The sequence below is a fragment of the Malus sylvestris genome, chromosome 10 (genome assembly GCF_916048215.2).
Source record: "Malus sylvestris chromosome 10, drMalSylv7.2, whole genome shotgun sequence".
NCBI classification, from domain to species: Eukaryota; Viridiplantae; Streptophyta; class Magnoliopsida; order Rosales; family Rosaceae; genus Malus; species Malus sylvestris.
Window position 1 is genome coordinate 39,565,908 of NC_062269.1, and position 14,269 is coordinate 39,580,176.

The following is a 14,269-nucleotide window of genomic DNA, read 5'->3' on the forward strand; positions in this document are numbered from 1 at the left end:
CCTCATCGTATTAACTTTTAACCACTTGGGAAACTCTGGTAAATAAATTTGATGGCGGTAAAATGCACCTTAACGAGACACGTGGTGTTTAAGTAGCCGTTCTCACGTGGTGTCATAACGATTTGGTTCCCCTCTCCTGCAGGTCTGAATCTACCGACCCAATAACACGGGTAGTTAAATTTTGATCTAAAGGTTACAAATAGGGAATCTCTCTAAACAGTCCGTATTATTGGGTCAGGAGGACTCCGACCCCTGCTCATGAGAGGATCCAAATCCGTGTCATAAAACGATTTAAGTTAATTAGAAGTGTTAATAGTATGATATAGAAATAATCTCAGCGTCACATAATGTTATTAATTTATGTGTTTAGAAGAAAATTATTATTAATGTAAAAGCTAATTGATAAATGCGTGCAACAAAATCCGAAATTCAACCCAACATTGATAAGGAACTGTCATTAGAATAAGAGCTAAAAGCTGGTTGATAGGCGAGCATAACATGTACAGAATTTAAACTTCAAATTGTTCCAAAACTAAAAAGAGAACTATCACTACACTGAAAATTACTTAACAAACAGAGACACAAAAGAGATGATTACGGGTGCATCTCAACACCCTCAAGCGGTGGAAATGCTCGCCACTATTAGATGAGTTTAAATTTTGAAATTTGTATCTATCCACTATACAAATCTCAAAATGTAAACTAATCTCGGTAGTGAATAGAGCGGTGAGCATTGCCATCGTGGTCAGCAAAAATATTTCTCCTATCCACTATACCAATTAGGATTAGGAAAAAGAAAAGAGTGAATATGTTTGTATTGATTTGCTTCAAAAATGTTTACAACATAGAAAACAGGAACCCTACCAACCACCTGCCTTCACAACCCCACGCCCAGAAGAACGGCAAAGTTCGTGCAACTCCAGTGTTAAAACTACAAATCTAGCAACGTGGTAAAGCAAGTGGATCCACGAGAGACATTTGCCGATGCTACCATCTCAACGACGTTCCCTGGCGGCAGCCATTAACGTTTACATATGCGTATCATATGTTATGTTCTCACTCCAGGTCAAATGGATCCACGGAGGTGGTCAGTGAAGATGATTTACAACCTGCAAAACGGAAACCCTAAAAGAATCGTAACTCAGCAGCAGTTGCAGATGTGAAGGAGAGTTTTCCGTTGCAAGTAAGAATTTATCATTAGACAGGAACCCGAAAATAACGAGCAGGGTGCCCCTGATTTCTTTTAACCAACAACCACTCACCAAGGTAACTGACTGCCTTAACGAACGCTTGTACTGTATATGTCCAATCTGCGCCATATGACTCAGTCGTCAACGATCAGCAACGGTTTATGCATGTCCACCTTGGAACTCGTTCATTTGTAAAAGGATTAGGAACTCACCTAATAAATAATTCAGTCAGTTCAGTCACCTATACAACTCGAACCCATGTTCCGCCACACATAGGACAGCAATAAACCCAGCGGCTGATCCACCAAGTCTCCCGCCCAGTTTGATTCGCTGCAGTAGCAGCATCTGGGGAAGCAAAAGCTGACGTCTGCCGCAAACATCTTATGCACTGCATGCACACGAGTACAAAATAAGATTCATAGGATCACTACCAGTTAAGATGGGGAGACAAACAACATTGACTTTTCATATCAAACCTTGTACCAAACCCCTTCAAGCCCAGTCTTCCATACGGCAGTAACAACATCTCTCCGTGAACCCATTATGCCCAGATATGCCCCTAGACCCACAGAAGTATTTAGGCCAAAAGCTGCATCTCTTTCAGACATCCTGCGCTTCCTTGGCCACAGGCCATGGGCTCCATAATAAACATCACAACTTTCCAAAGATCCAGAATCAGGTAGGTCTGAAGAATTACATAGCTTGGGGGTATCATCTTGAGGGCCCATGTCATCTGGATCAGACCAAGGCCCACCGTACATGTTGCGCCTATGCCACTCTTCAGCTGGAGGGTGGAGTTCTAACTCTCGGAGTAACAGACCAGCAGCATCTGCACCTCTAGGCCGGGGCATATTCTGTATAGCCCATCAAAAAAAAGATTGTTACTATGAGATTTCAGATTGTGATTGACACTAAAAAATTAAGTAAAGTTACTCTTAAAGATTTTAGAGAACTTTAAGCAAAACAAGAAAGTTAATCCTCCTTTACAGAATAAAGTTGCAGGCATTGAGTTTAGCAGCATTATTGATAAGTAGAGCAGAAACCATGCCACTCCATGATCATGAGTGGTAAGGAATACAACTATACCTGCATATGCGGGCCAAGGGATGCTTCAACAACCTCCGGAAGAACTGTATAATTACCATCAATATAATGCAGCCGCACCTGAATGTTGCTGCTTCCAACCTGAGAAACTGGCAATGGATGTGCCAGGCTTGCTGTTCGCCGACAAAGATCCATAAGGATGAGGAAAAGGACTTTCACCTGCAGGACAGCAACAGAGTGCATTACATCATTCTAGCTTTTGCTTATCAATTTTCTATGATGAACGGAATTATCCAATTAATTCAGAATACCCTTATAGTGTGTCAAATTTCCAAAAATGAGACATAAAGATTGAAAATCCCATTCACAATTCACAAATCAAATAATATAAACCAGATATAAACAACTAAGGCAACATGTAATTTTTTGTAGAGATCTTGGACGAAGAGAGCATCAGTTTCTACCTCCTCAAAAGTGTAACCCTGACCAGCATTTCCAGCACCCAATCTTGACCTTCCAGCAGGTCCTTCTTCAACTCCTTTTGCTCCAGGTATCTGACTGGGCCGAGCTATCTGACCCTCCTCCGGCCTGACCATGGTTGTAGATGATTTTGCAGAAACAGAACTGACCTCCTCCACCTTCCCAGGAGCACCAGGTTGTGGCTTTTGCATATTTGAATCAGCATTTCTCTGTGCTCCCCCAGAGAAACGGGGTAGCTGAGTTCGCCGAAAGAAAAAACAGAAAAGCAAAAGCTGGCATAACCTATGAAGGAAATGGCAATCCCCAATTAGCCTAACGGCAGGTGTACCAGGAAAGGTTCCTGTGTTGATACTTATTGGCATGAAGGAAGATGGCCCGCTAATGGGGTTTGGAGTTGAATTGGAAACTCCATCAGAGGTGCTACTAATCTTTGCAATGGCACCTTGAACCCAAGCTTGCATCTGGGTGTTTCCTGTAGAATTTGTGGTTCCACTTTGACCCCCTGAAAAACATAGCACAACATTGTCAAAGAAATGTTGCATTGCAGATAACGCAAAACAAGAAGTAAATAAATAAGTATAAAATTCAAATGCTGCCTGTTTCTCCTAACATAAATAACGGCAAACACCTCCTGAGTAAGAAAAATCATGATACTTAAACCCTAAGATGCCTCAGAAGCTAGTCTAATTTCCAAATGGTATGGGATTTTTTTAAAGAACCATATCTGGTCAATCCTGATCTAAAAGATTATTTACGCGATTTTCACAGAAAAAATTTTCAGACTTCTTTTGCACCTGAATCGAACTATAGAAATAATATCTTCAGTTTCCATAATGAGAAGAAGAATGCACATTGACCTTGACTGGTTGCAGGAGAAGCCGAACTTTGGGTAGGACCAGCCACCATATTGCGGTTGCTGCCAGCTCCAGCAGTAACAGCATGGCTAGCCAGTGTGCGACAAAAACTTGCATAGCGCCGCAAGCGAGTGATGAAATGTGAAGCTAAATCAAGAACTGCGTCAACGTAAGCCTGTATTATGTGGAAAGATTAGGTACGCGAGATTTGAAGAAAATCATACAACAATCCTGGGACACGTGAACTGACTGGAGGAAGGTTCAACCAACCATCTTCATAACCATACATGGACTTTACAAGCCCAAACTAGCTCACGCATACTTCTACTATTTATTTCATAGAAATGAGGACCAGGTCATAACCATAATCATGCACCTACATGACTGGATTCCACATTGTTGACAATAAAATATACATTTCAATAAACCACCAATTGAAATGTAACACAACCACCAATTATTTGTCAAACTTTTAGCGACGGCATGACCATTCTTCAGTGTATAACTTTCAACAGACGAAAACAATAAGTTTTAAGATTAAGAACAGTCAACAGAAAACCTGAATATGTGGAACTAGTGCTGGTTCAATAGCCATTGCTTCAGGATCAATGCCTGATAACATTTCGCCAGATGCCTGCCATGGCTCTGGTACCAAAGCAGATGGATTTATTAATGCTGATTCTATTCCTTTCCCCAGCATGTCAAGCAACAACCTGGCTTGCATGTCTAAAACCATCGCCCTAACTTCTTGTGCATTTGTACCTTCCAGTAGCCTGCACTTTATCCTGTCAAGACTCTGCATCAAAACAGAATAATTTTCTTAGTCAAACAACAAAAGTAGTCAACAAAGACGTGAAACTGAGGCTGGAATGGTAAGGATGTGTGACTGTGAACTACTAAACCCTGTCCTGAACCTAAAAACAGGGATAGAAAAGGATAATAAAAAGGCAGGATGTAGCCATGCAACAGCATGAAAAGTTGATTGAAAACTCGAGTCTTTAGGCCAAAAAGTCATGCGCAAAGCCTCAACTTCAAATTACAATCTAGCCATTTTCCCATCTAGTCAGTTTCCCATGCAATCTGTCTTAAAATATCCCAAAACAACTTTTTCCTTATAAGACACGCCAAGATACTTTTACAATCTCCAGCATGGGAAACAGGGAGGCCATCTAGGTGATACTTTGCTTGAGAAAATAAGAAGCAAGTAGAATTGTCAACACCTCTTACATGTAATGCCAATAGCCTTTAACAGCAAGAGAGTCAACAATACCAGGCCATTCAGATAAGAAAAGATTATGGGACCTTGAATTCATTTAAAACTCAGCATATATAACTACTTGCACGAAACAAATTATATTACATCATATCTGAAAGTTTTTATCAAAAAATTAGGGCCATCCACCAGAATAATTATGGACAAAATATCTCTGACATACGAGTAATAAAATGTTAGTGCATCAAGATTATAAAATAAAAAAATGCAGCAACTAATTTCACTAAAATGACACATGGTCCTAATTGTCATGAAAAAGTTAGCATGGACAAGAAAAAATCTATAAGCATGAAACAACCTGCGTCAGAGCAAAAACTTACAGGACCATACTGTTGCCTGTGCTGAGTAGAAGGAAGAGAATGAAAATCTGCATCCAGTACTGCAATGACACTATTCAGAGAAACTGCAACAAACAAACAAAAAACCACGGTCAGAAGGTTGTGCACATAATTTAGTAAAGAAATTTTCAATGAAATGCAAATAAAATGGATTGGAGACCTATAATTTGCTTCCTACATCTCAAAGTACTTTGCAATTTATCAGTGACACAAGAATACCACCAATAGGAATCAAAGGTTTATTACCAATGCCATCCTCAGCAGCACTCTGTGTACAGCCAACAGCATCCCACCAATCAACCCCAACCAAAAGACTCCACCAAAACCTGCCATGATGACCATCACTCTATCGTACCTTAAACATCCATAAGAACTAGTTTCAGGGATTCAAGTTTTATCAGGGTGGAAGTACCTTTCCGCAATGGCACGTTCCCAGGTTGACGAGTTTGCCTTCACTTGGCTGCTTGGAACAGCAGGAGGAAGAACACGTATTATTTTTAAAACTGTACGGTCCTTAGCACTATCGTGCCAAACAGAAGCTGAGCAGCAGCTTGTCGATGAGAAGGCTGGGGCAGCAATTGCAGATCCGACGTTAATCTGGTAATTATCAACAGGTGCAAAGTTCGGACCAGAGAAGATGTGAACCCCACCCCGGAGAAAAGCGACAGCAATCTCACCACCATGAGCAGAATAGACTATTCGAGCAAGTGTTCTAACATCACTTGGCAGGTCAAAAGGATCAAAACTGACTCTTTTTACTTTCTCTATGTTAGAATCAGGAGTCTTCCTTGCATCAATGGTTGCGGCCATCGCTGCTGCTTGGTGACTTTTAAAATCATTAGTTGGTTGTATGCTTGTGTCCACTTTGGATTGCCAAACAGTTTGCATTGGTGCCTGCCCACCAAAACTGGAAGTAGGATTTCCAAATATTTGGTGAAGGACAACGGGCTGAAGAGATGATTCCCACCGTTGCACTCTCCATCCTGTAATCGATGGACCCTCATCTGGATCATAAGGAGACATGTATTGTCCTGCACACATGAAATATAGGAATCATGATTCAATTAATGCAACTACTATAGTTCAGACGTATTTCTAAGAAAACTTAGTTTAGGAGAAATTAAGACTCTAACAACCAACTTTAGGAGAATTTTTTTGGGAAAATGTACATCTGGATTAGAAAAGATCAACAAATAAATGCATGCAATTGAATTCCAAATGTAAAAGATAGGGAAACAAAAGGCTCTCAAGGAAGAAGACAATTAGTACCCTCAACTATGACAACAGCAATGACAGAACCACCACGAGTTGGATCAAAGGCAACTGCTGTAACTCCAGATCCCCATGTAGTAGTAGTTGCAGATTGAGATGCAGCCTCGGGACTCACATATGCTGAAAAATTAGAAACTGGAGAGCAATGGAGTGGTAAAGTATCACTGAAATCTGGATCGGTCTGCTTTCGCCCTTGCTTTGCTTCGGATATAAGATAATCCTGCCAGCTAAACAGATATGCAGCCAAAGGGGAAAAACCTGCCCAATTGGGTGGATTTATTGAAGGTGGGACCCCATTAGTTGTGCTGATCTTTGGACTTGCATGAAATCCATTTCCAATGCCAGGAGTGACCTCCCAAACAACAACAGTAGATGGGTTTACAATTGGAACACCTGCGACATGCATGGCACCACTATCTGTTATGATAGCATCAGCTGCCATGATCCCACTAGGCCCAGCACCCAAGAGTCCCTTGCTTGTTTGAAACCACTTCGGTGCAGCACTAGTCTGATTAAGAGGATACTGGGACCAATGAAGCTGAACAGAGCCTGAAGAGAAAACAGAACAGATGCACAGAAAACTGGGCCACCTAGCTGCAACAAATAACAAAATATTGCATCAGATACCAACCGTACACACATTGAACAATGAAAAAAGGGGCATATAAGAAAACTTGAAAATAAGAGAGGTTGCAATGAAAAGAAGAAAAAAACCTGAATTCTGAGACTGCTGTGAAAGAAATTTTTCTTCAAAAGTTGACTTTGCATTGGAGGATGTACTTGATTTTGAGGAAAGCCACCTATACTGGTTCATCAACAAAAAGATTAAAAAAATATTAACCATCAACACCATCTGAAAAAGAATAATGTAGACACACCAGTAGACGTAAAATCAGATATTCATATAAACAATAAGCAAGCTAAAATGTTACATTTCAAAGAACAAAATACAGTCAGATGGGCAAAATATCTTCTAAAACCAGATGAGTAGCAGAAAACAAGATTGCTTACTGGGGACACTCCTGACAGCCACTTTGTAACAACTGCAATATCCTGCTGCCATTCATGATCTCGTTGCCAGCGGCTGGCATCACGTACGAGATTAGCTGGCCCCTAAACAGATAGATCAAATATAAACATTTAATAATAGTTTTGTAAAAAAAATGTGGGAAAATTGGCCAAGATTATTGCAATTTAGCTGTTACTGGAAAAGCCACTTCAAAAGCTTGCAAGGGGAAAAGGTTATATACATAAGAGAAATCAGTCCAGCAAGTGTAACTTACTTGAGAAGGCTGAGTCCAGATCGTTACTCTCCCATGGAAATTGGCAATTAGTAAGGCACGAGAGCAAGAAGTAGGGGACCATTCAATAAACTGAACAGAATCACGAGGAGAATCTGCAAAATATATTCAATGTGACTATCATGGTTAACAGAATTAGAACCAGTATTTAGGAAAGCAAAAGCAAAATATCAAAGGTCTTCCTAACCCAGCAACGAATGAAAAAGACATGCAAAGACATATGCCAACTGTCAGGAAATTTCTTCCAATATTTAGGGAATTGTCATCCAAATGAGATAGGATCTGAACACTTAAATGAACTAGCAGGTAATAACTATTTTACTGTGGATGCTAAAAAACAACTTTGTATGCAAGAGTTGCTTGGAAAGAAAAAGAAATTTGACATATGTAGATGTTCATAGCAAAATCATACTGTGCATCAAGCAAGGCCAAAGAGGATTATCAAGCCTTCATAGTTATCAAGCTATTCACTGAATAAGTTGCAGTGAAGAAAACTTGGGCAAAGAATCTAAAGAATCAAAGGTTCTTATAAAATCAAATAACTCATCTAAGTACCTGCATTCACATTGAACACTGCACACTCAGTTGGTCGCTCTGGGATCACGATATGTATGGGAATCCAAAAAGGTGCATTTGCATTAGAACTACAGAAAAGTCGATAATAAGAAGAATTGTCATAATTGTATGCCAATGTAACTAATAACAAGGGAGAAAACAAAATAAAATACAGGCCAAACTTAAGCAAGGTTAATCCCCACCAACCAGGCTGCCTAGATTTTTAAACTCAAGTCATTCCTTGATTCTCCAATTGGACCTTATATGAAAGAAGGAAAGACGTTCTATTTTTAAAAGCCAGCTACAATTCTTAGACATTCTTGAGAGATTCATCCTTTTCTTTTCATAGTGCTTTCTGAGGTCCAACTAAGCAAAAATAAATGGTAGGTTCCATAATCAAGCACATTGTCATAACAGAATAAATCCCACATTTCATGAGACTAAGAAAAAAGTGAGCATAAACAAGGAAAACCAACCTTGGAATTCTTGCACAAGTTTCGGATGCACAAGCGATGGCATTCAGCTTCCCACACCATGCAACAGCACTAGGAAACAATCAAAAAGGGTACACATAAAGCCAAATCTTCTGTATGTAACTTAAAACATAAATGTAAGATGTCCAGGGCAATTTAGCAGTGTCATGTTAATAAGGAAGTAATATATTTTCCAACTAGCTTTCCATTATGCTTCTCATTTTCAGATTTCTAGTTACCTTGGCCATAATGAAGCTGATAACCCCTACGCCTCTCACACTAAGGCGAGTAATTGTTATTAAAACTAACAACCGAATTACGCAGTGTAGAGATGTGGTAAGTTGTCCAGTGTTGTCAGAATGAAGTAGCCACTATCCGGTACTCAAAACTCTTATGTCCACCTTTATTCACATCGTGGAAAGTTATCAACTGGCAACAGTTCATAGGGCAATGGCGTAACTAAATCAATAAAGACCTAAAATTTCGGTAATTACCAGCCATAGAATCCCCAATGTCAATACTTCTTTCTCCACATTTCAAAGTCAACAACTTTTCTCTCTTTCCCACCTCGGTATACACTATATAACAACAATTTCTTATTTCATTTCAGTAAATTCAGAATTTTTCTCAATGAACAAACAACTACAGAGTTCAAACACACAATTCTATTCATTTGATTCGTAATACCGCTTCAGAACAAAATTGTAAACACAATTCAATCAAATGCCCACCACCCCCACAAAAAAAAAAAAGATGCATAATTCAATGAAAAAAAAACTCAAAATTGAACTAATTGCAGCTGGAACATTAAAATATACCTAAAATTGCGACAAAGCTCGGGGACGCTCATCTTGTGCTGCAAATTGGACCTGGGCTGCTTGAGCCGGATACAGAAGACGGCGGCGGGGCTGGCGGCGTCTTCGTCCATGGGGTCGTCGGGCTTGTCCACCGGGTCTTCCTCTTCGATTTCCCCTCCTCCGATGCTCTCAACACTCCCAGTTTCGGGCTTATCGATCTCAAGGGAGTGAGCTACAGTCTCGTCGTCAGAGTCCTTCACTTGACTCATTACCCCAAAACCCTAAAAAATTATATATACAAGGAATCACAAAGCACAGAGAGAGAGAGAGAGAGACAGAAGATTGTGAGTGGCGGAAAGTCGTAATTGAAGGCGACAGAAATCACTGTGGAAAGCGAGAGAGAGAGAGAGAGATAGAGAGAGATGGAGAGAGTAGTGGGGTTAGTGTGTATGTTTGAATATGTTGAGAGAGAGAGGAGAGAGAGGGGGACTGAATTGGGGGATTGGAATTGGATTTTGTTTTCTTTTTTGGATTTTGAGGGCAGGTTTGAGGCGATTTTGATTGATTTTTTTTTTTTTTTTTTTAGGGTTTTTGGGTTTCTGAGAAAGGCATGTGATCCCAAAACCCAATTTCCAGGTGTTGGTGGTGTTGGATTTATTTTTATGGGTGTCACTGTCAACATCTTGTCTTCATTGTTTGTGTTGGCCTAAAGTTTTGCGAAGTCTCTTGGCACACGGGTTTTTAGGGATTGAGCAAAAATTCCTGTAGTCAAATTCTTGAGTTTGCATAATCAATTACGTCACTTATTTGATCATATAACGAATCAACACACAAATAATCACATTCAAGGCTCCTTGCTCCCACTAATCGAGTCTTTAGAGGGCATCTCACACGATATAATGTTCAAATCTACGACTTTCTCTAATACAAGAGTCCTACTTGTTGAATATGTGATCATATGAGTGACGTATTTTGTAAGAAAAGAAAATGACCCCAAATACACAAACTAACAAAGGGAAAAATATGTTAGTGGATGGTCCAATGGTGAGTTAATGTCAAGCCATGTAACATACGCTTGCTGCTAAGCAGAATTTTAAAATTATTGGTTAATGAAAATTAAATATCGAAGGTTAGAAGGGCACATCCTACACACCATGCGTAGTTAGCAAAATCGTGTATATAACTTGAACAAAATATTTTCTTAAAAAATGGGGAGGGAGTTGTCAACGGCAAATGGTATTTGTCCTTTCTTTCTTGGCCTGATTGGAAGGGAGGCAGATTCTCTGCCCTCTCATTTTTTGTGCCCTCCTGTGTTCTTTTGTTTGTGTGATCAAGTTTAAGTCACGTCAACATTTTATATTACTATTCATTTTTGTCTTATTATCTGTATAAAAAAATAATATAAAATATTAACGTGAGTTAACCATGACCATACAAAACATGAGAGCAGGAGAGCAGAGAATTTGCCTCCGATTGGGAAAGGAGGAGACATTGTTGTGCTGCTGACGTGCTTCTTTGTCTAACACTACTATTCTTATATGCTTTAATGTGTTTCAATTCAATAGACACTCGATTGGAAATATATATATATATATATTTTTTGGTCAATTCGTTTGGATATTTTTTTAAATAATTTTAAAATGCTTTAAAAAAATGTTTTTGGATTTCAAAAGTACTTGAAGTGTTTCGTACAGAAAGCATGTTACTGATATTTTTACTAGATGGTGGTTCTAAAAAACAATTTTACCGAAAATATTTTTAATCATATTAAAAGTACTTCTAAACAAATCATATTTTTTAAACTTCTCACGGCTATGTCATTTGACAACACAGACGGCTGAAGCCAAAAATCCATCAAGTCAAAGCAACTTTTGAAAATAATGCAGACATATACAGGTAATGGGAAGCATGAGCTTCCACTTTGAAAATGGGTTTTGACTCACTAAGATCATGGACTTGGATTCTTTGCCCTCTAATTTGGTGCCCTCCTCGTGCCCTCGTGTTTGTGTGGTCATGGTTAAGCCACGTCAATATTTTATATTACTATTTTTTTTTGTCTTATTATTTTTATAAAAAATAATATAAAATGTTAGTATGGATTAACCGTGACCACACAAAACAGGAGGGCACGGGGAGGGTACCGAAATGGGAGGGCAGAGAATCCAAGTCCCTAAGACCATGACCAACATTCTCGCTAAACGTCGTTGTTTTGATATTTTAATGGAAAAATGCATAGATCGCCAGCTTCTCTAAACCCAATGGGATCCTTCCGGATCATTTTGGTAAGAATTTTGAGAATTTATAAATCGTGTCCGTTTATCGTACATTATGCGATTAATTTTTATCAAGTATTGTTTGTATTTAATTTTAAATAAAATTATTTTAAATATTTTTCTGACTGCACAATGTATAATGAACAGACACAATTCACAAATCCTCAAGATCCTCACAAAGAAAATCCGACGAGAATACGATGACACGAAGACATGGAGGTAAATTTGGGACGATGGAGTCACGACTAGTAGCTGCGACGATGAAAATGGAGCTGATGAGATCTTGAAAGAACAAATTAAATTTGGGACGATTGACCAAAGAAAGAAGAGTTATGGAAAAAAAAAACTAATGAAAAGGGTTTGACAACTTTGAGTTTTAATGATAATAACTGTTTGTACCATACTTGACCAATCCCGAAACTACCGAGCACCGGCCAACGCTATACTGTCAAGGACCCAGAAGAGTTCCCCTCCGACCAGGAGGCCAATCACTACTCGACACGTGTCAAGATTAGAAGCCAATCAGAGCGCAGCACGTGTCGACATCAAGAACCAATCATAACATGACACATGTCAATGTGACAAAGCTACAAGTTTTTCTATAAATAGGGGTCATTCCCCCACAATATTGCCTAATGCCATTTGTGTTAAATCATTCATAAGAACTCACTAAATTGAGAGCTTGATCCTTTGTACTTGTATAAGCCCTTCACTACTAATAAGAACTCCTCTACTCCGTGGACGTAGCCAATCTGGGTGAACCACGTACATCCTGTGTTTGCTTCTCTGTCTCTATTCATTTACGTACTTATCCTCACTAGTGACCGAAGCAACCAAGCGAAGGTCACAAAACCTGACACTTTCTGTTGTACCAAAGTCTTCGCTGATTTTGTGCATCAACATTTGGCGCCGTCTGTGGGAAACGACACTTATTCCTACTCTCTTCAGCTGTGTCAAGCTGGTTTCTATCATTCGTACACTTTCTTTTGACCAGGCATCCCTCTCCAACATGGGAAGCGAAGGAAGCCACAGCACACAGAATGACACCCCCCTTGCACATAGTGCGAAACAACGAAAGAATGAAGGAAAACGAGTTCTTCTTCAAGCTAAAGTCGATGAGTTGGAAGCTCAGAACAACAAGATAGCAATGAGGAATGAGGTCCTCCAGGAGCAATATGAGAAGCTCTTCGAGACACTCCACGAAGCTAGGCAAGCTCAGACACGCGAGCTTGTTGCCCCCGTGGAAGTCAACCATCAACTGGGTGCCCTCCAACATGGAGGGTCACATGCATTCGACATAGATATCCCTGATAGGGAACAGATTACTCCTCGACTTGATAATCAACATGAGGCTTCTCTTAACCCAGTTGCTTCGACCCGAACCATGAGAAGTGGAGGGAGACACCTCTTTGCTGAAGGGGCAGAAGGATCGAAAGCCGTCTTTCGCGATTGTCGGGATTTCCTGAAGCAACGTCGAGAGAATTCCATCCATATATGCTCAAAGATTAATGACCCAAGGATTTCTAAGAGACTCGGTCCCCTGCCACGGCCCAAGCCAGCCACCAATTTGGGGAAGGGGCAACAAGTCCTAGAGAGACATGAGGGTACAGGGGACTCAGAGGTGTTCCGACAGACATACCCTGGAAGCCAGTACAGCGAGTCCAGGGAAAAATCACATGCCCTTGATCAAACCTTCCTAATTCCAAGAGGAGATGGAGATTTACGAAAGAAAGCTCCAGTGGCACATAACTCCGCTCAGGACCCCCTTGTCCTACAACTTCTTGAGGAAGTAAACAAGTTGAAGGCTGAACGTCAGGCTGAAATACCTGACTGGAACCAACCCAGGCCTGGCCCTCTTACAAGGAGGATCCTCAACACCCCCCTTCAAGCAAAGACAAAGCAAAAGCTTGGCTTGCAACTTTATACTGGAAAAGAGGACCCGATTGAGCACCTTAACCTCTTTGAGTCCACCATGGCATACCGGATGCACACCGACGAAGAGCGATGTCTTCTCTTCCCCTCCACCCTCTCTAGTGGAGCTCTAAATTGGTATTGTCGTCTTACACCTGAGACGGTAGACTCATTTGAGGAATTGAGGAAACTATTTGTTTCCCAACACATTTTCCAAACCGATCGCTTGCACTCTGCAGATGACTTGTACACTATCCGCCAGAAGCCAGACGAGTCATTACGTATGTATGCTGGCCGCTTCAGCCATGAATACTCCCGGTGTGCCGAGGCAGACGACAAGACTGCCCTCAAAGCCTTCACGGCAGGCCTACGTGATTGTTTCTTTAAATACATTATCAATGCCAATACTTGGAAGACTTACTCTGAGGTGATGGCGCAGGCTTATAACCATGCCTCCGCCGAGGCAAAGACATATCAGGAGAAACCCCCTACAACCATCCTTTATCAA

The 14,269-nt window shown here is 40.3% G+C and overlaps 1 protein-coding gene across 7 annotated transcripts; it reads right to left on the reverse strand.

The window, feature by feature from the left end:
- Window positions 1-785: 785 nt before the first annotated feature.
- LOC126587201 (mediator of RNA polymerase II transcription subunit 16-like) lies at window positions 786-10,182 on the reverse strand. Of its 7 annotated transcripts, none has more exons than XR_007611003.1 (18): window positions 9,599-10,182; window positions 8,784-8,852; window positions 8,308-8,396; window positions 7,735-7,847; window positions 7,463-7,564; window positions 7,166-7,256; window positions 6,449-7,045; window positions 5,592-6,210; window positions 5,426-5,505; window positions 5,162-5,244; window positions 4,128-4,364; window positions 3,572-3,743; window positions 2,699-3,216; window positions 2,277-2,453; window positions 1,667-2,044; window positions 1,403-1,578; window positions 1,263-1,310; window positions 786-1,109 (listed from the first exon to the last, which is right to left on the reverse strand). XR_007611003.1 is itself a non-coding variant. In XM_050252226.1 (17 exons), the coding sequence occupies exons 1-16, from the start codon at window positions 9,844-9,846 to the stop codon at window positions 1,432-1,434; spliced, it is 3,720 nt and encodes a 1,239-aa protein (XP_050108183.1). In that variant the 5' UTR covers window positions 9,847-10,182; the 3' UTR covers window positions 786-1,310; window positions 1,403-1,431. The 7 variants fall into 7 exon arrangements, 3 of the variants coding, with proteins under 3 accessions (XP_050108183.1, XP_050108182.1, XP_050108185.1); XR_007611004.1 differs by having other exon boundaries at window positions 786-1,125; XR_007611001.1 differs by having other exon boundaries at window positions 1,263-1,578.
- Between the last annotated feature and the right edge of the window lie 4,087 nt (window positions 10,183-14,269).

Bases quoted from the DNA above. Each gene is read 5' to 3' on its own strand.
- LOC126587201 (XM_050252226.1), bottom strand. From the start codon at position 9,846: ATGAGTCAAGTGAAGGACTCTGACGACGAGACTGTAGCTCACTCCCTT. The intron at 3,744-4,127 runs GTTTTCTGTTGA...CACATAATACAG, and splicing joins CACTAGTTCCACATATTCAG to GCTTACGTTGACGCAGTTCT. The intron at 3,217-3,571 runs GTCAATGTGCAT...TATGTTTTTCAG, and splicing joins TTCTCCTGCAACCAGTCAAG to GGGGTCAAAGTGGAACCACA.